This window comes from Heterodontus francisci, chromosome 47 (assembly GCF_036365525.1).
Source record: "Heterodontus francisci isolate sHetFra1 chromosome 47, sHetFra1.hap1, whole genome shotgun sequence".
In the NCBI taxonomy this organism is placed as follows: Eukaryota; Metazoa; Chordata; class Chondrichthyes; order Heterodontiformes; family Heterodontidae; genus Heterodontus; species Heterodontus francisci.
Genome location: NC_090417.1, coordinates 7,299,768 through 7,324,725, shown reverse-complemented (window position 1 = coordinate 7,324,725; position 24,958 = coordinate 7,299,768). Strand labels below are relative to the sequence as shown.

Sequence of the window (24,958 nt, the reverse complement as noted above, 5' to 3'; positions counted from 1 at the left end):
GACTGAGGAGATTGGCTGGAGAATTGGTTGGGAGCCAGGGTCAGTAGTCAGAGATGCAAGCCCAGCATGTTGTCCTTTTGCCAGTGCCAACGCCCAAGTTTGAAAGTGTCAGTGCCTTGGTGTTAACCATACACGAATGTCAGACGGGTGCCCTTCCAGTGAGTGTTTGTGATGGAGTGAAAGCTGCAGGGGGCTTTAAGAACATCTTCCAAGACCAGAGGCTGAGAAATATTCACTGACAAACGGTGGCTGCTGTACCACGTAAAGCAGACTCAGGCTATTGTTTGCATTGTGCAACATGCATCTGTGGACCTTGTCTCTGTAACTACCTCCAGCCCTACAAACGTTACAAGATATCTCCACTTCCCCAATTCTAGCATCCTCAGAATCACTGATTTTAATTGCTCCACCACTGGCAGTCGTGTCTTCAGCTGACTGGGTCCGAAGCTCTCGAATTCCCTCCTAAGCCTGTCTGCCTCTCCACCTCTCCTCCTTCAAGACACTACTTAAAACCTACCTGCTCAACCAAGTTTTCGGTCTTCTGCTCTGATACCGCATGTGGCTCAATGCCAAATGTAACACTTCTGGGATGTCTGACTGTATTCAAGTTGCTATTTAAATAGAAGTTATTATGGTCACACTGCTGGGCATGCCTCACCAATTGCACAGTGTGCACCTGCTTGCACACAGTTGCAGAGCTCTACCTCCTGGGTGGCTGGTTGTTAATATTTTGGACATGCAGGGAGGAGAGGCTTTTCATTGCTACAACTGGACATGACCGAAAGCAAGTTTGCAAACTGGCCAGAGCTGCTCCCAACTGCCTGGCTGAGAAGCCGCACAGCACCCCAGCTTGTGCCAGGGATGGTCTCACAACACCAGGAGCCAGAGTCCTGAATTATACTGGCCTTTGTTCTTCAGGGCATATCTCAAATCTCTGGCTCATGCCAGTATATTTTGAAGTCTATTTGGCTTTCAGCCTAAACTGAAGAGACAGCAAGACAGTTCAAAGGGGATAGTAATTAGCAGCTAAATATATACATGGCCTCATGTGACTTATACATCCACAATAAAAAACTATCTGCTTAAGAAACTACACTGATATTGTGCAGTAACCTAAATAATTTAGACAGAATATTAATGCCAAGTTTAGAACCTGTAAATTCTGTACAATATACGTAGGACGTTGGCTTTCAGTATTTCTTGTCCAACACAGTGGAGAACCAGCCATCTTTGTAGCTGTTTTGTAGCTGCCACGGATGTGAAGTTATTTTTTTGTTGCATTCAGTACTACTGTTGGGCTTGAATAAACTTGGTTTGCTGGCGATCAGCAGGTTGGGATGTAATCATCTCCCCGACAAGAAACCAGCGGGACGAGCTCAATAAGATCATGAACACGCTGACAGATCCACCCCCTCTCTCTCTCTCTCTCTCTTCCCCCCCCTCCACCCTCAGCTCGGGTTAGTACAATCTGAGGGGCGGATCTGAAAAGAAATTGCTTCTGCTATCTGCCAGCCAGCTGATTCTTGTTTGCTATTTGAAAGGGCTTCAGATGCTGGCGGAACAAGAGCGCTGGATGCGGGCAGATTGATGCGTTCCCCCCCCCCCCCCCCAGAGGGTTGCAGAATGGGGAGAAGATAGTTCCCAAGATATTCAGTACAGGGCGAGAAGGAACTGAGACTGTCATGTCATTGCAAGGCTAAAGCAGCGGAGGAAATTGACTTGATGTTTCAGATGTAACCACATCCGTGATTTTAGCAGACACACACACACGTATTTTTTTTGAAAGTTTCCCTCCATTTTGTGAGAAGCTGAGACAAACAGCAGACATTTATTTCCAATGGCTTTCAGTCCATGGCAGATCTTGTCTCCCATTCAGTGGGCGAAGTGGACATGGTCTGTTGTGCGAGCCGGAGCCGGAGCAGAAGACAATGAAGACGAGGACCCCAAAACTGAAGAGAAAAGGTTAAGCTTTAGGCAAGTTGTTCTGTTAAATATTGATAGACTGGGGTGGGTGTGTGTGTGAGGGAGGCACTGCTTGGAAAGAAAGGTGTAAATGCAAGTCCATTTCAACAGGGGAAATTCTTTCATTTTCTCCCCTCCTCCCTACAGTTCTGATTCCGAAGCGAATTTTGATACACCTGAGGCTGATACACCTGTCCAGGGCCCAGCAGAGATTCCTGCAGGTGAGCTGGCCAGGAAACACCGAGATAAGCCAGGGTCAAATAAAGCAGGTAAGGCAAAGCAATCGCACGTCCTATTTTCTGGAGCTGAGGCAAGTGGGGAGAAAGGAGGGAGGGTGGAATCTGTTACTGTAATATAACTTGTCACAATTCCAGTTCCTATTGCCTGCATGTGGTTTAACCGTTTTGAGGTCAGTGCTGAGTAACGTGCTGAATCCCAACGTGGATATTTCAATAGTACACCCTGTGTTGCAATTCCTCTCAGTTGGTATACAGCAAAAATCATCACCTCCCTTTCAGTTCTGAGCTTTAGTTATTTTTCAGTGGAGAAGCCCTCTCTGACAAAAAAAACCTTTTATCACTTGTTATTCTGTTCTAATCTACTATAATTTGCTGGGGGTCATCACTGGCTGATTTGGAAATTTACAGGAATATTCAGGATTAATGCAGAGTATCATATTCTGGAAAAGGTTCAGTATTTGATTGTGATGATGTAAATGCAGGAACCAGGATGTTATGCTTTTCCTTATCACATTTGTATGAACCAAATATTACTGTTGCTTCTGGTTGCTGCATAGTATGTGTCTTCAATCGAGTAATGACACCTTATTTTAAATATTCAAGTCATGTTTAAATATTTATATGTTTATATATCCAACCAGTGGATGCATTGTATTTAGATTTTCAAAAAGCATGTGTTAAGGTGTCCCATAAGAGGTTATTACACAAAGATAAGGATTGGGGTCATATATAAATGATCTCGTTAACGATTCTTTCAGGAAAAGTGATCATAGCATGCTAGAATTTCAAATTCAGTTTGAGGGTGAGAAGCTGGAGTCCCACACGAGCGTCCTGGAGTTCAACAAAAGTAATTATATAGGCATGAGGACAGATTTGGCCCTAGTGGACTGGGCAGGAAGACTAAAACGTAGGACAGTTGATCATCAGTGGCAGATGTTTAAGGAGATATTCAATTCCTCCCAGCTAAAATATATTCCAGAGAATAAGAAAGGTTGTGAGACGGGGGGAAAAACATCCATGGCTCAGCAAGGAAGTTCAGGATAAACATAAAGACAAAAACTAAGGCATATCATATTGCAAAGGCCAGTGGCAGGCTGGAAGATTGGGAAACTTTTAAAGATCAACAAAGGCTTACTAAAAAATGTAATAAAAAGAGCAAAGGTAAATTATGAAAGAAAACTAACGCAAAATATAAAAACGGATAGCAAAAGCTTCTATAAGTATATAAAAGGGAAGAGAGTAGCTAAAGTGAATGTTGGTCCCTTGGAGGATGTGACTGAGGAGTTTAATAGTGGGGAACACAGAAATGGCAGAGACACTAAATCAGTATTTTGCCTCAGTTTTCATGGTGGAGGACACGAGTACCATCCCAATAATAACAGGTAATGCAGAGGTTATGGAAAGGGAGGAACTTAGAACAATTATCATCACAAAGGAAAAAGTACTGAGCAAACTATTGGGATTGAAGGTAGACAAGTCCCCAGGGCCTGATGGCCTACATCCTAGGGTCTTAAAGGAAGAGGCAGCGGAGATAGTGGATCCATTGGTTATAATCCAAAATTCCCTGGAGGCGGGAAAAGTTCCAGTGGATTGGAAAACTGCTAATATAACACCATTATTCAAAAAGGGGGGGAGGCAGAGAGTAGGAAACTGTAGACCAGTTAGTTTAACATCGGTCGTTGGGAAATTGTTAGAATCCATTATTAAGGAAGTAATAACAGGACATTTAGAAAGTCAAAACGCAATCCATCAGAGTCAGCATGGTTTTATGAAGGGTAAATCGTGTTTGACTCATTTACTAGAGTTCTTCGAAGCTGTAACAAGCAAAGTGGATAAAGGGGATCCTGTAGATGTAGTTTATCTGGACTTCCAGAAGGCATTTGATAAGGTGCCGTGCAAAAGGTTAATACACAAGGTAAGATCACCTGGGGTTAGGGGCAATTTATTAGCTTGGATAGAGGATTGGCTAACCAACAGAAAACAGACAGTCGGGATAAATGGGTCCTTTTCTGGTTGGCAAGATGTAACTAGTGGGGTGCTGCAGGGTTCGGTCCTCGGGCCCCAACTATTTACAATCTATATTAATGACTTGGATGCAGGGATAGAAGGTACTTTAGCCAAATTTGCAAACGATACTAAAATAGGTGGGATAGTAAATTGCAATAAAGAAATAAGAAATTTACAAATGGATATGGATAGATAGGTGAATGGGCCAAAATTTGGCAGATGGATTTTAATGTGGTTAATTGTGAGGTTATCCATTTTCGTCTGAAAAATAGAAAGGCAAATTATTATCTAAATGGAGAGAAACTTCAGAGTGCTTTGGTGCAGAGGAATCTGGGTGTCCTCGTGCATGAATCGCAGAAAACTAGTATGCAGGTGCAGCAGGTGATAAGGAAGGCAAATGGAATTTTGACATTTATTGCTAAAGGGATAGAGTATAAAAGTAGGGAAGTGTTGCTGCAACTGTACAAGGCATTAGTGAGACTGCACCTGGAGTATTGCATACAGTATTGGTCCACTTACTTGAGAAAGGATGTAGTTGCATTGGAGGCAGTTCAGAGGAGATTCACTCGATTGATTCCAGAAATGAGGGGTTTGTTTTATGAAGAGAGATTGAGCTGGTTAGGTTTTTACTCTCTGGAGTTTAGAAGAATGAGAGGAGATCTAATTGAGGTATATAATATGATTAAGGGGATTGACAAAGTAGACGTAGAGAGGATGTTTCCTCTTGTGGGGCAATCTAGAACGAGAGATCATAGTTTTAGGATAAGGGGTCGCAGATTTAAAACAGAGATGAAGAGAAATTACTTCTCTCAAAGGGTCGGGAGTCTGTGGAATTCACTACCTCAGAGTGTAGTGGATGCCGCGATATTGAGTAAATTTAAAGAGGAGGTAGACAGATTTTTAATTAGTAATGAGTTAAAGGGTTATGGAGAACAGGCAGGAAAGTGGAGTTGAGGCCGAAATGAGATCAGCCATGATCGTATTGAATGGCGGGGCAGGCTCGAGGGGCTGAATTGCCTACTCCTGCTCCTAGTTCTTATGTTCTTATAATATTGTTTCATGGATAGAAAACACAGAATGGACATAAATGAGTCATTTTCTGGATAGTAGGGTGTAACTAGTGGGATACTGTAAGGATAAATGCTTGGTCCTCAGCTATTTACAATCTATATCAATGACTTGGATGAGGGGGACTGAGTGTCATTATCGAAGTGTGCTGATACAAAGTCAGATGAGCAAGTAAACTGTGAGGAGGGTGCAAAGAGTCTGCAAAGAAATATAAACATATGAAGACAGTGATCAAGAATAGGGGAGATGGAATATAATGTGCAGAAGTGTGCAATTATCCACTTGAGTAGGAAAAATAGAAAAGCAGAATATTTTTTAATGGTGATAGGCTGGAAAATGTTGGTATTCAAAGGAACCTGGGTGTCCTTGTACATATCATAGAAAGTTTACATCCATCTACAGCAAGTGAATAGGAAGGCAATGCTATGTTAGTCTTTATTAGAAAGGCATTGGAGTGCAAGAGTAACTAAGTCTAATTGCAATTGTATAGGGCCTTGGCATGACCACACCTGGAGTACTGGTGTTTTGGTGGTATTACCTGAAGGAAGGATATCCTTACCTTAGAGGGGGTGCAACAAATGTTGACTAAACTGATTCCTGGGTAGAGGGGATTGTGCTATGAGGAGAGATTGTGTAAACTCGGCCTATATTCCCTAGAATTTAGAAGAATGAGAGGTGTTCTCATTGAAATATACAAAATTTTTAAGGTACTTGACTGACAGTAGATGTTAGTGTTCTCTTCTGGAGAGCCAGTTAATAAATACTGGTGCCGGAGTCCATCTTTACTCAGTCTTGTGTTTTATTTACTGATTAAAGCATTACAAGCATACACCTTCTTCTAACTCAACCACACCCGTAATTTCAATAAGTATCTCTTTATATGTGTTAAACTAAAAATTCCGATTAATGCCCTCCACCGACAAATAATTGAACACAACTGATATACCATTAACAGCTGGGTGGGAATTTCCCCTGGCTCAGAAGTCTAGAACTAGGGGCCATAGACTTAGAATAAGGGGCCAGCTATTTCGGACTGAGATAAGGAGAGATTTCTTCACTCAAAATGTTGTGAATCTTTGGAATTCTCTATCCCAGAGAGCTATGGATACTCAGTCACTGAGTATATTCAAGACAGAGACTGATAGATTTTTGGACACTAAGGGAATGGAGGGATATAGGGATAGTGCGGGAAGGTGGAGTTGAGGTAAAGATCAGCCATGATCTTATTGAATAGTAGAGCAGACTTGATGCTGAATGGTCTGCTCTATCTCTTATTTCTTATGTTCTTATTTTGAAAGGAATCATTTCTTTGTGAGCTGTTTGCACGTGTTTTGAGAGACACCAGCCAATGGTGACTTCTTGGTTTTGAGTTTGATACTGAGAAGTTTTATGATCTAAAGGATGGCTGGTGGATCTGGGCTTGATTACCTGCATTGGCATTAAAATGCTCAGGTTTTGCCTGCTGATGCTGTACTAAATACAATCCAAACCCTAAATTCAGATCCATTGCATCCCAAGGATGCTCTAGATAGGACACAATTCCAATCCAGCTACCAACAGCCTTGTTCTATAATCTGGAACTATGCTTGAGACCAGGAATGGATGCTCCACACTCTGAATTTGAACAGATGAGATAGTGGAGAGGTGAGATGCAGGTACATGTTTGAGCTCATGGAGATGCTTGCTCCCAGACCTGCCTTTCCCCTCCCTGACCAACATCTTGCTTCGAGATTGTGACCACAAGCTGCAGTTACACTGTTTTCCACCCCCCTCTACCTTTTTCCCATTTTTGTTGATTTTGATGGGATGACAATCATTCACAACGCACATCTGTCAATAGTTCTCAAGGTTCTCAACATGGCATGTTGCTGCACCGCACATTGCACCTTTCCAGCACAGATACAATGAGTCGAATGGCCTCATTCTGTGCTGCAACATTCTTGTGTGTTAGAAAGCAGGCTCGGGTCTGTTATCTCCACTCAGCTATCATTGCTTCAGGCTGCATCCTGAAAAGGAGACCAAATGAAGGCCAGTTGTTGTCACTTTAGCCAGGGGTGTGATACCATCCTTCCCCCATCCCACAAGACATTTCCCCACACCTCCTGCCTGTGCCCCACTGGTGTTTTATTTATCTGCATTCCTTTGAGAAGGGAAGAGTATATCCCATTGCTTGACCACTGAATTTTTAATGTTGGCAAAAATATAGCAACTGTTCTGTATGCTGTCTCCAGACATGAAAAATTTAGCTGGCGATTCAGCTACCAGCAAGTGGCATTCTGCACACACATAAAAGCATGAATGAACAGCACTCTGTTGTCTCTGGGCAAAGAGTGACACAGTATAACTCAGATCTGTGAGCCACACATCACTTTACTGTCTGAAGCTGGTTCCTGCACTGGTTGTACATGTACATGCCTCTTGGGTCAGAAGGTTCTGGGTTCATGATTTAAGTTGGCATTTCAACATGGTACTGTAAGAGTGCCATCTTTTGATCGAGATGTTACATTGAGGTCCCTGGGCCCTCTCAAAAGGATGGAAAAGATCTTAAGCCATGAAGAACAGCGCAGTTCTCCATGTTGCCCTGGCTAATATTTATTTCTCAACTAGTTAACTGTCCCGGTCCCTGTGGAATTGCACCCAAGGGATAATTTTCACCAAATCTTGTTCTTTCAGCAATCCAGAGTTTCTTTTTAATTACCTTAAAACTGATATTAAAAAATGCATAATTTTTCATATTTCCTTCAAGAGAGGAAGGAGGGGGAGAAAAAGTAAAACGGAGAGGTTTTTATGAAGAAAACAACAACACTGGAAAAAAAAATTCAGAAAAGAACAATCACCTCCCCCTGTGTGATGCATAATACCTAGGTTGAGGGAGCAGGCAGATAATCACTGGTAATGCTGCTGCATGGAAGTTAATTTGCGTTTGGACTGCCTCTCCCTACCTCCAGAGATAACAACTGGCCTTCATTTGGTCTCCTTTTCAGGATGCAGCCTGAAGCAATGATAGCTGAGTGGAGATAACAGACCCGAGCCTGCTTTCTAACACACAAGAATGTTGCAGCACAGAATGAGGCCATTCGACTCATTGTGTCTGTGCTGGAAAGGTGCAATGTGCGGTGCAGCAACATGCCATGTTGAGAACCTTGAGAACTATTGACAGATGTGCGTTGTGAATGATTGTCATCCCATCAAAATCAACAAAAATGGGAAGGCCTCTAAGCCTGCCTGAAGTATTGGCTCTCTGTGCTGTCGTCAGAAGGCCCACTCCACACAGCTGGGCTGTTCCCTGACACCTCAGGAGGCTGAAAAATTCCAGTCGGCCTCTGACAATAGGCCTTCAACTGGCTCAGTTGTCTACCTGCCGCATGTGGGACGGGAGCCCTGCCACCGCACCCCACTTCTCCACCGAACCTCAGGAAAATATCCCAGGGGCAGGATGCAGCCACCAAACTGGCACCTGGCCTGCAGTGCAAATCTACACAGCCACCCGCCTCCATGCTCACCCCCATCGGGGGCTACAAATTCAGCCCACAGTTTATGTCAACATGATGCTTTCCGGTTTTGCAACGCCAACACTCACTACCTGAAGAATGACCATGTATCAGGGTGCTATTCACACCCATTCAACTACCTCAACAAAAAAAAAGTAAGTTAACAGAAGCAGGAATAGGCCATTCATCCCCCTGAGTCTGCTCCGCCATTCAAATCAGATTATAGCTGAATTTCTACCTCAGCTACACCTTTCTGCCCATATCCCTTCATTGTCTTACGTCAACCCCTGACTTGAATATACTCAACAAATGAGCATCCGCAGTTCTCTGCAGTACAGAATTCCAAAGATACACAGCTATTTCAGTGAAGAAATTTCTCCTCGGCTCAGTCCAAAATGGCTCACCCCTTATTCTGAGACCCCTCGTTGTAGACACCCCAAAAAGACTCATGACCCTCCAAGATAAATAATTTCTCCTCGTCTGTGTCTTAAATGGGCGACCCCTTAATTTAAAGAGTGACCCCATTGTAAAGGATTCAAACATGAGATATTCCAGATACATCCTCTGCTCCCGAGACATCTGTATTTGAGTACACTCATTTCCCCCATGTTTCTTCCTGTTTTGATGAATGCTTAGCCAGCTGTTTCTGATCCATTTGTTAGTCTCTGCAGCTCCAGTGCCTATTTTAGACTGTTGACTGACTGATCATTGTAATTAAAGGGGTTGTGTCACCTCTTCCAAATGTATTTTTTTGTAACAGGAGGAGCAGACACACTATTCATGATCTAAATTGAATATAAATTGAGGGCAAAAAATGATAACGAGAGTGAAAACCTTAAGAATGCCATTGGGCGATGAAGGTGGTGCAGGAAGAGTTTTTGGATAATGTGCTCCTGACTATTACAGGAACTGGGACTGCCTCGCCCTCCCTCTTTGCAGAGATAACCGTTCCTTTTGACGATATTGGAATACGTAGTGACAGAATAGTAAATGGAAGATTTAATTATTCAAACAGGAGCTCACAACTGACAAAATGAAACCTTTTTGGTGGGGTCAATGGAGCAGATTCAGCCTCCAGTGAAAAGGCCTTTCATTGCAGTCTGCTCCATGTTGTCGAGAGGAGAGAGGGAGGGATGGCTGGGAACAGCAGAGGTGGCATTTTTTTGAATCCTGTGCCAGCTCCTGGGAACTCACTATAACACTACCCTGACAACACTGCTGATTGGGGTGCAGGCGCACGGATGAGAGAAGAATGGAGCCAATTAAAATTCAAAACGCAATCCTTCCTAATTACAAGTAGTTTATCGACATATTATTAACAAGAAGTCTCCTTTTTTTTAAAAAATGTGCTCTGGAGTTAAACTATTAATAACAGACCTTTGGGGAGCTTTTTGTTTTGATCTGACTGTGCTTTTTGATGTGAAATATTTTGCTTGTAATTTGAAATATCTTTTGGGATTTGCAGATGTTTCTAGTTGGTTAAAGCTGAGTCATGACACATCAGAACATTCCTAGGTTCATTTGCTGGGCGATCATGAGTTAGCTAACTTTATCTGGGGCAGGGAAGGAAAAGCAAAAATCAGCCGGAGTTCCCAGAATCACTGGAAATATCAGGATCAGGATTAAGATTATGATTGGAATTAGAAATGGATTAGAATCAGGACCAGGATTAACATCAGGATCACAGCCTCTGAAGCCTCCTGGTAATCACTGTTTAGATTTAAAAATGATGAGTGCCCATTTGTACTAAACTGTGACCTCCAAGGAACTAGCTCCCTCAGCAGACAAAAAGGAACAGATAGGAAATGAAGCAATGAGTTTTTTTGAAGTCTAATATAATCTCACAAACCCTTGCGATTGCAGTGAAGTGGTTAATGTGCTGCAAACAAAGGTATTATACAGGATGCAGCATTTCACTGGGATTGTGACAAAAGGTCAGCTGGGTGGGAGACTGTAAACCACAACACAATGCTGTAATTTTCTTGCAATACACCATGTTGAAAATATGGATAAAAATAGCTGAAGCACATCAATGCTCAACGAACTCCAAAATGTTTATTCTGGTGCAGTGTAACCAATGTGAAGGGACAGAATCTTCATAAAACATTATGTGTGGTCATTCGTTTTTGTGGAGGTGGCAGAAATGTCGTGTCCTTTGTATCCTGTTGACATGGAGTGTTGGTTACAAAGTGATGCATTTCAGTGTGAGTCACGTCCCTGTATCATGGCCTTGTGAAGAAATTCTTTCCATGTAAGTGGCCCAATTTTGACAAGTGTAGATGCACTAAAAGACCTTGATGTCCATATACACAAATCCTTAATGACGGCAGTGTAAATTGATACTGGTAAAAAGTATGTGGATTACTTGGGTTTATAAATAGAGGAATAGAATATAAAAACAGAGAGATTATGCTAGAACTTTTTGAAACACTGGTACGGCCTCAGCTGGAGTCTTGTGGACATTTTCGGGCAGCACACTTCAGGAAAGATGTAAAGATGAAAGGGTGCAGAGGAGGTTTACCAGGATGTTCCCAGGGATGAGGGAATTCAGTTCTGAGGAAAGGTTGGAAAAGTTAGGATTGTTTTCCTTGGAACAGAGAAGGTTAAGAGGTGACCAAATAGAGGTTTTCAGATAATGTGAGCTTTTGACGGAGTGGATAGAGAGAAACTATTCTCTCTGGCCAGTGGGTCAATAACCAGAGGCCAGAGATTCAAAAGATCTAGAGAGGAGATGAGGAGAAATGTTTTCTCTCAGTTGTCGGGGTCTGGAATGCTGTTCCTGAAAAGGTGGTGGAAGCTACTTGAGAATGTGGAGCTTACAGGGTTACAGTAAAAAAACAGGGACGTGGGACGAAGCACGAGTATTCCTTCAAAGGGCTAGCACAGGCATGATCGGCCAAATAACCTCCTTTGTGCTGTACGTTTCTTGGATTAGGTGAAGTTGATGACCTTTTTTCACAAAAAAGAAATGTATTATCCTCTCACTTCAGTTTATATTCCTACTCTACATAGACATCTGCAAAATTGAGCAACAAAATACCAGGGTGAAACTTAATTCTTTGCTTTTTTTTATTCATTCATGGGATGTGGGTGTCGCTGGCTAGGCCAGCATTTATTTCCCATCCCTAAATGCCCTTGAGAAAGTGGTGGTGAGCCACTGCCTTAAACCACTGCAGTCCATATGAGGTAGGTACACCCACAGTGCTATTAGGAAGGGAGTTCCAGGATTTTGACCCAGAGACAGTGAAGTAATGGCGATATAGTTCTAAGTCAGGATGGTGTATGGCTTGGAGGGGAACTTGCAGGTGGTGGTCTTCCCATGCATCTGCTGCCCTTGTCCTTCTAGTTGGTAGAGGTCACGGGTTTGGAAGGTGCAGTTGAAGAGCCTTGGTGCGTTGTTGCAGTGCATCTTGTAGATGGTACACACTGCTACAACTGTGGTCTATGGTGGAGGGAGTGAATGTTGAAGGTGGTGAATGGGGTGCCAATCAAGCGGGCTGCTTTGTGCTGGATGGTGTCGAGCTTCTTGAGTGTTGTTGGCGCTGCACCCATCCAGGCAAGTGGAGAGTATTCCATCACACTCCTGACTTGTGCATTGTAGATGGTGGACAGGCTTTGGGGAGACAGGACATGAGTTACCTGCTGCAGGATTCCCAGCCTCTGACCTGCTCTTGTAGCCACAGCATTTATGTGACTGGTCCAGTTCAGTTTCTGGTCAATGGTAACCCCCCAGGATGTTGATAGTGGGGGATTCAGTGATGATAATGCCATTGAATATCAAGGGGAGATAGTTAGATTCTCTCTCTTGTTTGAGATGATCATTGCCTGGCACTTGTATGCTGCAAATGTTACTTGCCACTTTTCAGCCCAAGCCTGGATATTGTCCAGGTCTTGCTGCATTTCTACACTGACTGCTTCAGTATCTGAGGAGTCTGATGGTGCTGAACATTGTGCAATCATCAGTGAACATCCCCACTTCTGACCTTGCTGGGGGAAGGTCATTGATGAAGCAGCTGAAGATGGTTGGGCCGAGGACATTTGTGTTTTCCTTTTTTAAAAAAAAAAGCTCCCTTGGGGTGGTTGTTGGAGCTAGATCTGTGTATTCATGAGGCAGGAACCAAGTTCCTGACCAACTTTTGCATTTGAGTTTCATGCTTTCCAGCTGCTGTGATCTTCGGGGCAGTATCCTGATGCTAAAGGATGTGAGGGGAGTTCAGCAGAAGATTTAAGAGCTGTGTTGTGTTACATGCGATATAATATAGGGTGCAAACTTTCTTCGATTTTAGAAGCAAATGATTGTCTCTTGATCATTGACTGAAATAAAATTTGCCCAGTGCCAATGTTTTATCATCATGTTAAGGATTGTGGTTAACCATGTGACTTAGGGTGTTTCTAGAAAGTTTTAATGTGCTACCTTTTAAAAAAAAAAGTCACTGCACAATTGTTTGTAATGTTAGAGCCAATATTATAAGGGTTTCATTCCTCACAGGACACGAGCACTGGGTGGAGAACCAGCTGTCTAACACATTGCTTCCTCAAATTCTTTTCCAATTAATCGTTGTTGGGCCCACACTGAACCTTAGAATTTGGAAAGTCCCCACCTCACATTTCAGAGCTTGCCCACATAAATCAAATCCAGCACTGTGTGTCAGGCCTGGTGTGATAGGTGTTCAGCACCTATTTTTATATGTATCAATGACTGAATGAGATTTATTAGGAACAGCATGTTAAACTGCAAATCAACACAATGATCGTGCACCATGTCCCACGACACTATCACACACTGAACACAGTCTCAGCTTGTCAAACGTCACACTGGTTTACAGCAATAAGTAACAGTGACTTGTCAAACCACGGAGAGAAAACCTGTGCGTCAGGAACAAGTAGGTCAAGGAAATAGAGGGGGGGGGAAATGAATACAAGGCATTAATGAACATTAGCAGGCAAAGCTGTAAGTTCTAAAATCTATAATTCAAGGTGCATTAATCCACAAAAAATTCAGTTAGAATTTCTGGAGTCAGCCTCATCTATTTCCTTATCTTTTGATTATTAAAATGCTGAAAATGATCCTGAACTTCAAATTTTATGATTTACTGGTGAAAAAATATAGATAAACACTTCCCTGATCAGATGGTAGTTTTATAGCCTGCTGCCTTGAAAGTAGTTGTAACATTTTAATATTTGTTCACTAATATTCCTGAAATCCAAGAACTCCTTTATCATGATATCTGTTTTCTTCCTTTACAGTTAGTGCAGAATTCAAAGCTGTAACCATTGTCATCTTTTGGATCTGAATCACCTCACATCAGTGAATATACTTGTAAAACACTCTCACGTAACTGTTCACTAGAATTAATGAGTTCTTTGAGTCAATTCTGATTTGTCTGATGCCCACAGCAATCAATCATCCTGTGCATTTGCTCAGTTTAGCCACCACTGGCGGGCATGTGGAGTATGGTTGACTGAGGAGGTGGAGGGAGGTGGTGCTCATGGCTGGGTGAGCTTTATCTGTTTAAAGGCGATGTGAATCTGCCACCCAGTCGTGTTGCTGAGTAGAAGCCGGGTGATTCCCATAGGGAGGTGGGGATCCATTGGCAGGAGCGTTGATTCAGAGTGGCACTAAGGCTGCTCAGAGAGCAGCTTCCCTTTCTCTTGGGAATTTTTAGCATGGTGCAGGCTGCCAGACGGCACAAGGTGTGTGGGGAACAGGGAGAGAGGGGGTTGGGGAGGGCAGGGGGGGGGGGTGCAGGGAGAGAGGGGGGTACAGAGGGTGGGTGATGTGGGAGAGAGGAGGCACGGGAGGGTGGTGGGGGGTTGTGACGAGGGGGTGCAGGCAGTGTCAGACAAATTCAGAAAATAAGATGAAGGGAGCTGTACTTTTATAAAAAAAAGAATAATTTGGAAGTAAATTCTGGCTGTAGTAACACCTACATTAGCAGCTTTGGCCTTTAGTGAGTAAAACTGCTTTGAGCTGAGGTTTCTCACAGGTTTCTGCTGCAGCACTGGCAGAAAACGAATAAACCAGGAGAGCGAGCGAGCTGGGAACAAAAGGAGTGGAATGATTAAAAAGATTTTCCGATTGTACTTCAACAAATGTATTGCACTTGATTGCAGTATTATTATTTTCTACCTCTCTGTGGTTTCATAGCTTTAGCAAGGGGCAAGATGTATTGTCTGTGTTCTTTATTTTATTGTCAATTATGTGACCCTTCAAGTCACATTTGTCCAGAATGAGCAGTATGATGAAGAATTGAGTAGCAAGGCTAATTTATGTCTGCTCTGCAGGGACTGTGTTTAAAACCCTTTTGCCTGGCAGTTGGATCTGGGAGAAACCTTTGCTCCATAATAATGATCCAATTCTTTTGCTGGGACTTGGTGGCTGCTGTTATGATTTGTTGCTGTCTCCTGTGTGAGAATATGATGCTCAGAGTCTATTAGCCTGCCCAAATGTAGGATTAAAACAGGAGTCTCGGAACTGGTTTTACCTATTGAATGTGCTTCTTGTCATGGCAAACTGAAGGGGTGCAGAGAGTGCAGCACATTGCATACGGTTGCTGGCAGTGATTAATAATGATCATACCGTTGTTAAACAAGAGAATAGTAACTCAAGCCAACCTTCACCAGGGGAAAAGATTATCCCTTTTAATTGACTTGCTGTTAATACTGTTGGTTAGCTCATTTAATAATTAGGTGTATTACCATAAAAACAGAAGTACTTGACCAGGTATTTAAATCAAGTATCTGACATCTGACACTTCAGGTGATTAATTTGTACAGCTGCCTGTCTCCTGGAGGGTGGAGAACGTCTTCAAGCTTCATTGGAAAAGGGTGCAGAATTTTGAGGGTTTAATTTGTTCTTGGGGTGAGGTGGGGCTGCATTTATTGCGCCGAGGCTGTGGTCATGGGCTGCCTTCGTGAATGTTGTACGACTGAGTGGCTTGCAAGGCCACTTGAGTAGGCATTGCATGAACTGGACCAACTAGGAAGGCTCAGCAAGTTCCTTTCGCTGAAGGACAGGAGTAGACCGTTTACCTTTTTACAACAATGGAGTTGGTTTCGTGATCATGCATTTTCTCATGCCAGCCCATGTTTGTTGTATTCATACATCTTTTTCGAATATGCAGCTCAATGCTTGAGGCATAAAGAAATACTTTCATTTATATAGCACCTTTCATTTAGATAGCCTCGCCCCTAGCCAAGCTGTTCCAGTACAGCTACAACACTGGCATCTACCAGGCAAATTGGAAAATTGCCCAGGTATGTCCTGTACACAAAAAGCAGGACAAGTCCAACCCGGCCAATTACCGCCCCATCAGCCTACTCTCAATCATCAGTAAAGTGACGGAAGGTGTCATCAACAGTGCCATCAAGCGGCACTTACTTAACAATAACCTGCTCAGTGACGCTCAGTTTGGGTTCCGCCAGGGCCACTCAGTTCCTGACCTCATTACAGCCTTGGTTCAAACATAGACAAAAGAGCTGAACTCAAGAGGTGAGGTGAGAGTGACTGCCCTTGACATCAAGGCAGCATTTGACCGAGAATAACATCAAGGAGCCCGAGCAAAACTGAGGTCAATGGGAATCAGGGGGAAAACTCTCCGCTGGCTGGAGTCATACCGAGCACAAAGGAAGATGGTTGTGGTTGTTGGAGGTCAATCATCTGAGCTCCAGGACATCACTGCAGGAGTTCCTCAGGGTCGTGTCCTGGGCCCAACCATCTTCAGCTGCTTCATCAATGACCTTCCTTCAATCATAAGGTCAGAAGTGGGGATCTTCACTGCTGACTGCACCATTTGCAACTCCTCAGATACTGAAGCAGCCTGTATCCATATGCAGCAAGACCTGGACAATATCCAGGCTTGGGCTGATAAGTGGCAAGTAATGTTCGTGCCACACAAGTGCCAGGCAATGACCATCTCAAACAAGAGAGAATCTGACCATCTCCCCTTGACATTTAATGGCATTACCATCACTGAATCCACAACTATCAACGTCCTGGGGGGTCATCATTGACTAGAAACTGAACTGGACCACCCACATAAATGCTGTGGCTGGGAATTCCACAGCGAGTATCTCCCCTCCTGTCTCCCCAAAGCCTGTCCACCATCTACAAGGCACAAGTCAGGAGTGTGATGGAATACTCTCCACTTGCCTGGATGGGTGCAGCTCCAACAGCACTCAAGAAGCTCGACGCCATCCAGGAAAAAGCAGCCCGCTTGATTGGCACCCCATCTACAAACATTCACTCCCTCCACCACCAACGCACAGTAGCAGCAGTGTGTACCATCTACAAGCTGCATTGCAGCAACGCACCAAGGCTCCTTAGACAGCACCCTCCAAACCCGCGACCTCAACCAACTAGAAGGACAAGGGCAGCAAATGCATGGGAACATCACCAGCTGCAAGTTCCCCTCCAAGTCACACACCATCCTGACTTGGAACTATATCGCCGTTCCTTCACTGTCGCTGGGTCAAAATCCTGGAACTCCCTTCCTAACAGCACTGTGGGTGTACTTACACCACATGGACTGCAGCGGTTCCAGAAGGCAGCTCACCGCCACCACCTTCTCCAGGGCAATTAGGGATGGGCAATAAATGCTGGCCTGGCTAGCGATGCCCACATCCCATAAATGAATTTTAAAAAGCTATCACAACCTCAGGACATCTCAAAGCACTTTCCAACCAGTGAGGTTGTAATATAGGAAACACGGCAGCCAATCTGTGCACAGCAGGCTCCCACAACAGAAATATAATAATGACCAGATAATCTGTTGTAGTTGTGTTGATTGAGGGCAAAATAGTGCCCAGGACAACAGGGAAATCTTGAAATAGTGCCATAGGATCTTTTACCTCCACCTTTTTGAGGGCCCTAGCCCCTCCCCCGTCCCCTCCTGGCTGCGGGGCCCTAGCCCCTCCCCCGTCCCCTCCTGGCTGCGGGGCTCTTGTTTCCCCCCCCACCCCTCCCCGTCCCCTCCTGGCTGTGGGGTTCATTTCTCATCTTCTATTGTTAAAACAATGTGTTCCGACTGTGTGTTGGAAAACTGGGGTTATGTGGTTGTTTATGGCCAGCAAAAAAAGCCCAGAGGAAAATAGGAGTGAGCATGTTGTAAATATCTCTCCCCATTACAAATGTACACTAAATCTTAGCATACAATGGGGTGGTTACAGATGATATTAATGAAACAGCAAAAAATGAACAGCGAAGCTCATCAGTAAGTAGCATTGTTTCACATAAAGAATACGTCATGAAAATATTCCAAGTTAATGTGCATTGATAAGGGGAGATAATAAATGACTCCAAAGCTTTGATGGAGTTTTCTGATCTGATCTGATTACCACCCCAAACAGAGCTTTCTCTCTTTGCAGCAGACTGTTACCCTCTATCCTTTCAGTATTATCGGTGCTTTGTTCAGACGAACAGCTGGCGTACCTGAATTTATGACCTGAAGTGTTTTGAAATGGCAGGGGGCGAGCTCGGCACCCAGTCAGTGGCACCAAACATCTCCAGAAGGCGGGAGCTGCCCGCAAAGCATGAGCAGCAAAGGCAGACAGCAGCCACGATGGGGCCTGCCGTGCTTTGCCAAAGAGAGCAGACAGCTTCTTAGAGGGCCAACAGCATAAAACAATAAGATGGTGGTCAACCATCCAAAACCAGGGAAATGCAAACTATCCGGTGCAAGGTCCTCGAGAGCCCCATCATTTTCAAACTCAAAAAAAAGTTTCCCTTCACTCACCAACGTGCACCAAACTGTTCAGATTCACTGGAATCCCATTTGAAAATTGCAGTCTCGACCTCCCCAGCCTTTCTAAAAGCTCCTCTGAGAGCTTAATGGGCCATTAATTGAAGGCGAGTGGACTTCCTGTTTCCTCCTCCCACATTGCACCTCCCCCACCCCCCACACCCCCCTTCCCTCACTTGAAAAACTAGAGTCTGTCCCGGAGGTGTCGGGATGCAGAGATGCCTTCCGGGACCATGATGTTTGAATCACCATCTACACCCGGTCCTGACCCCACCAACCTTCCACAATCCGGCCCTAAGGGTCATCTTGCAACTTCAGCTAACATGTGGTGGTCAGGAAATGGTGTGCCTGAATTTCCAAAGTGTGCTAATGGCCTCAATGCGAGTTGCCTTCCTGCCCTGTTAATGTAAGTGATGAGGCCACCGCCATTTTAAAAAGGTTGCCTCTACTTCTGGGTATCCAAAGTGGTATACTTGAGGGGACACTCAGCTTGATTTTTGACTGCCTTTGCAATGTTTGCAGCCTCAGAATGGGGCAGTAACCTTCCTGGCCTGTTTAAAACTAGCAATGCATCTGGCACCATTTTGAAAGGGGCCTAACTCAGGGTGTCCAAAGCGCCTGTTGTTTCAGGCAATAGGTCCCTTTTTAATATGGAAATCAGGGACCTGTGATGCAAATAGGACCCCAATTGCCATTTTAGGTAGGAGCTGTTGGGACCGGTACAGTACATAAACACACAGATTGAAATATTAAAGTTCCCTTTTTACCTTTTGCATGCGCGCGCACACACACACACACACACACACACACACGTTAACTGGAAATATAAAGGGATGTTTGTTTTTAGAGCTCCATGCTAGTTTCGACTTGTTCCACAGGTGATGGAAACGAAGAGGCCAAATCAAAGTGAAGTCTCAAATTATTTTTGTGGATCTCAGAGGAGCAGCAGTGTGTGCCTCAAGGACCCATAAAATATAATCTGGGCTGCTGTTGGGTTAGGGCTACCTCTCTGTTGGTGATCGTGATCCCCAGCGTTGAACAGATAGCACATCTCTGGCAATAGGGATGATGAATTGTCTGTGCAGAATCTAGCTCACCCCCTCAGACTGGCCTGATTGGTGCCTTGCAGTTCCCCTGCGGACTCGAAGTGAGGCTGGAGCCTCAAAGTCACAGTGGGTGGGGAGGTGCCTACGCCATGGGAATAAGCAGCCAATCAGCGCAAGCTTCCGTTTGGACACCAAAAGCCAATATTAGACCCCAGAGTGTGAAAGCCTTCCAAGTTTGAGCAGGATGCATTCTGGATACACAGGGATAGCTTGTATGTAGCGAGGAAGCCCAGTCATGCAATCTGATGAAGGTATCTACAGCAGCAGCAGAAAGTGCACAGGGTGGAGAGCTGCATATCAATAGAAGCAAAATACTGTGGAAATTTGAAATAAAAAGCAGAAAGTGCTGCCAACAATCTGCACGTCAAGCATCATCTGTGGTGAGAGGAGCAGAGTTGATGTTTCAGGTCTGTGACCTTTCATCAGACTTTGCAGCTTCCATTTGCTCCTGCCTCACTGGCAGCATTCAACGATGCAGTAACAGTTGGCAAAAGGTCACAGACCTGAAACATTAACTCGGTTTCTCTCTCCCCTGATGGTGCTGAGTGTTTTTCTCCATTCTCTGCATAGAAATAGGCTCAGCTGTTGGTTTCAGTGTTGAAGCCTCTGGGAGGAACAAGTGGATGGTCCAGTTGAGTTACTAAGGCTGGGTCTAAACTCTCACACTCTGCCTTACACTGCCACTAGTTGAGCCAAGGCAGCAAAATATCAACCAGGGTTCCTGCTCGCGAGTGCCAGTCACTTGCTGAAAAGTGCATCCGTAAGGGCAGGATTAAGACTTGTTTTTGCTGCCGGGGGTTAAACTGCCAGCGAATTCTCATTGTCTGAGCTCGCAAGGTGACAGTGTCTTCAGGAAAGGGAGGGCAGAACATTTGGAAAGCCAACATAGTCATTTCCAGTGAACTCAAACTTTTCCTGCCATGCTTTGTATGAGACGGTTTAAACAAGTTCACAATGAATCAACAGCAGTCGCAACTAAGCCTCATCTAGAGCAAGAACATTGTGTGAAATATATATTAAAAAAAAGACCCCATCCCAGTCATCCAGCAAACACTTGGAAATCCTCCTGGTTTGCAAACTCTTTGTCGATGACTCCCCGCCCTCCCCAACCACCCCACCTCATCGCGAATGTTAAATCCTTTTAACATACTCCGATTTGAAGTTTTTCAAACAGAAAATGCTGCCAACACTCAGCAGGTCTGGCAGCATCTGCAGAGAGAGGAACAGAGTTGAACTTGCAGGTCAGTGACCTTTGGTCAGAATTCTGACGACTGTTCATTGGCCAGCCATCTCTCTCTTACTCTTGCTCAAAACAAATCTCTTCCTCATTTATGAATTCAGACCATAGCCAGCAGGCTGCTGATGTCCAGCAAACTCAATCTTATTTGTGGTTATTTTCTTCTTCTTGCTGGTAAATTCCTGCTGTCAGTGAAAGACAAAGGCAGTACTATTTCCATTTAAAATACTGAAAAATAACAGCTGTTTCATCTCCGTTCAACTCGTGGTGCCATAATATAAAACCCATGCTAATGTTACAGATAATTAAACTGCAGAAGGCAAAGAATATCCTGGCAATTTGAACTTCAGTTCTATTGCTGTTATTCTCGGAGAGCTTCCTTCTCTGGTTCCATTTTACATTTACTACAAACTTGCATTTACATTCCACTTTTCACAACCTCAGGACATCCCAAAGTGCTTTACAGCCAATGAACTTACTTTTGAAGTGTTTTCACTGTTGTAATGTCGGAAACGCAACAGCCAATTTGCATAAGGCAAGGTCCCACAAGCAGCAACAAGGTAAATAACCGGATAATCTGTTTTGGTGATGATTTATTGAGTGATAAATATTGGCCAGGACACCAGGAAAGAATAGTGCCACGGATGGGCCCTCGGCACCTCCAACAGTGCAGAACTGCTTCAGCACTGCACTGGAGGGTCAGCCAAGATTTTGTGCTTGGGTCTCTGGATTGGACTTGAATCCACAACCTCGTGAATCGGAGGTGAGAGAGCTGCCCATTGAGCCATGGCTAACAACAAAAACAAGCTAAGAATGTAATGGCCTGAGATAACTTTCCACTCAAAGGGTTGTGAACCTTTGGACTTCTTTGCCGCAGAGAGCTGTGGATGCTTTCTCTTGAGTATATTCAAGAAAGAGACCGATAGGTTTTTCGATATGATGGGAATCAAGGGTATTGAAGATAGTGTATGAATGTGTCGCTGATGTACAAGATCACCCATGAGCTTTTTGAATGGTGGAGCAGGCTCCAAGGTCTGAATGGCCTACTTCTCCAATTCTTATGTTCTTTATGTCTCTCTTGGTACCAAGGCACTGGAGATCGCAGTATTTACACAGGCTTATTCTACATGTGGAACTAAAGAGCTTGTCATGGCTTCAATCCACTCCAAATGCATCGGATCACCCTGCTAAATTCACATTTCACAGTAAATATCTTGAAAAGTGGCTTGTGTAGAGATGATGAAACTAGGTCACTGACAATGTGTCTTATCTGACTGCTGGCCAGTACTCCAGTCTGCTTGGTGATGCTTTCATGGGTTCAAAGGATTTGTTTACAAAACGAAAATTCTTTCATCTACCAAAGCTATGAGGAAAGCTCCAAACTGGATCCAGTGGGTGAATGTGATTGTGTCACAGAATCCTCTGATAGCAGGAGCTGAACGTCTCTTTTATTCACTGCTGCTTCTCTGTAGCAAAGGACATGCAGACGCACACTCTTCCACTTTGTAGCTTCGAGAATAAATGGCATCTGTTTAGAAAAGAAATCTGGAAGAGAGTTTAAACATAGCTCTCAAAATTTAATCTGGGAGCCTGGACTCTCTGGCTGGGATTTTCAATCACCTGTGGAGGTGGGATGGGTGTGGGCAGGCTTTGAAAATCGTGCTCCAGGATAGTCTCGATGCCTCCGGGACATGCCACTATAAAGTGAGGGTCAGGAACCCATTTGCCCACTAAGCTCCTTGAGGAACTTGTTAATGGGCTGGGAACAGCCAGAAGGTGAGTTTGAAATTGCACATCAGCAAACCCCAACAGTCTGGTGCACAGCAGTCAGGTGCAATGCCAAAAGCCATCAAGTCACGTTAATGGTGAAGAAAATGTTTTGGCAAAAAGGGTTATTGTGTCAGTGTGTGTGTGCTACCTTTTTTTCTTGTTGGCTGTTTGGCCACTTCTCTGCACCATGAGGCTACTGACCACTTGATGTCCTATTTTGCAAGGCAGCGATTAGCCCAGTCATGACTGCAGTCTGCCTTTGAGGATTATACTGAGCAGTCAGTTCCTGCCTCCTGGCAGCACTTGGTGCAATGAATTGCGCACTGAGCTGGCTTCCAGCCCAATTAGGTGGTTTTCATTTGAAGATAGCATCATGTCAGCCACGCGAATGTGGCGCAGGGTCGGGACCTGGAAATGATCCAGGCCTCGGGTTCCCATCTCCAGATTGAAAAATCAAGCCCACTCTCTCTCTCTCTCTCTCTCTCTCTCTCTCAAAATTCCAATGCAAAATCACCCCCCTTCAGCTGCATTCTGTTCACTGGGATAGAATGCAGGAAAAACAAGGGAACCTCACAAACGTGCAAACTGAATAAATAATCTGCACAACTAACATACCAATGCTTGGAGTTGTTCCTCCCAAGTATTTTCAATGTTTTCAAAGCCCATTGTCTACCCACTGCAGACAATAACACACATATTGGGATGTCTAAAGACCTTGAGATTTAGTCAAAGCAATAGTTATGCTGAATAAATGGCATTTCAATTACATTAAATAGTATAAATTTCTCCACGCTTGGACTCACTGAACAGTTTGACTCACTTTACATCCTACTGCAGTTCACATGGCAGTCAAATTGGGAGCTAATCATTATCACTTTTGCAGAATATTCCATTCAGTTAGATCTGGACAGTGATCTGAATTATTCAATTTCTACTCTGCCCAGGATTCTGAGGCTATTTTTTATTGAGTCATTCCCAATATGATTTTCTTTTCTTTAGTAAGACTTGCCCTAAAATGGAGGAATAGGAAGGAGCATGGTGAGGAATTGGGAAGATGGTGAGAGTGGGCTGTCATAATCCAATGAGTAAGTATACCTAGAGTTCCCACACACCAATTAAATCACTGGAAGAATTAAGTGACTGGCAATCGAATTCCCATGTATTAATTTGATGGTTGGAAGGAGAAAGCTGCTGAGTAGGCCTGTCAAATGGCCAGAAGATGTGTTGAACTGGATAGATGAGGGAGGGATTTCCAACACATGGCATTTTAAATCCAATAACAGGAGTCTGGCACGGTGTTGGACTGATGTAAACTATTAGTTGTGAGGCAAATGACTACTTAAGAGTTAAAAGAATGTGGATGATTGGATTATCTATTGACAGGTATAGTCTTTTTCAGTCCCACTAGTGGCAGTAGATGTAACTGCAGTGGGGACAGCTGTTGGAATGGCAGTTCATTCAACTTTCTTGGTACATATTATTCTTAGATACTGCACGCACAGGTCAAGGGGTCAAATAAGCATGGCTTTTCAGAGCTGGCCTCTGGAATCATGAAAGCAACTCGCTCGAATACAACCAAGTATAAGCTCAATAACAGATCCTCAACAGTGTGTGCACACAATCTCCTGTCTTTAGAGATTAATAAGGTCACATACAGTCAAAAAGTATGCATTACACAGCAACACATCTGTCAGTTTGACAACAGCGGTCACATAAGTCATTCCATGGCTTTAACACATAGAAGCCACTCCCATGTACACTTCTACTAATGGTAAAAGCACAAAGGGCAGGTTAAATGTGTTCTGCCCCAGCTAGGGTAGCATTTGTCCACACCCTTCAGCTCACAGTGGGAGAAGTTAAGAAAGTAGCTCAAACCATGACTACAATTCAGTCATACAACAAGTAAGAGTCCAATAAATAAATTCAGAGATTACTTACTTATCCAGCACCCTCGTAGTCTTGACATCTCACGTGGATCTTCAAAGAATCTTGTTGCGTTTGGACTTTCCACTTGTCATTCGCCCTCAGTTGTCTGAACCAGGTTGGTTCCTTGGAGAGTGCACCCTCCCATCTGCCTCAGTCAACCATCTTTTATAAATGAAAGGAAAACACTGCAGATGCTGGAACTGGCAAATATTTAGAAATGTAATAGGTTTTAACATTTCTAACATTTGCCAGTTCTGATGAAGGGTCACTGACTTGAAATGTTAACTCTGCTTCTCTCTCCACAAATGCTGCCAGACCTGCTGAGTATTTCCAGCATTTCTTATCTTTTATAAATGACAATTAGAAATAAGTAAGTAATCTATGCCATCTAACTTGATCCAAGATAACTTTA

At 43.9% G+C, this 24,958-nt stretch overlaps 1 protein-coding gene across 3 annotated transcripts in view; it reads left to right on the top strand.

Annotated features, from left to right (window-relative positions):
• The first annotated feature begins 1,465 nt into the window (after positions 1 to 1,465).
• tacc1 (transforming, acidic coiled-coil containing protein 1) overlaps positions 1,466 to 24,958 on the top strand; it is an 85,674-nt gene continuing 62,181 nt past the window's right edge. For 2 of the 3 annotated variants that reach the window (XM_068023167.1, XM_068023166.1), the window contains exons 1-2: positions 1,467 to 1,974; positions 2,110 to 2,231. In XM_068023167.1, coding sequence (XP_067879268.1) covers positions 1,838 to 1,974; positions 2,110 to 2,231 — 259 coding nt within the window. In that variant the 5' untranslated portion in view covers positions 1,467 to 1,837. Of the gene's footprint in view, positions 1,975 to 2,109; positions 2,232 to 24,958 lie in introns of all 3 variants that reach the window. The other variant, XM_068023168.1, reaches the window with a different exon arrangement.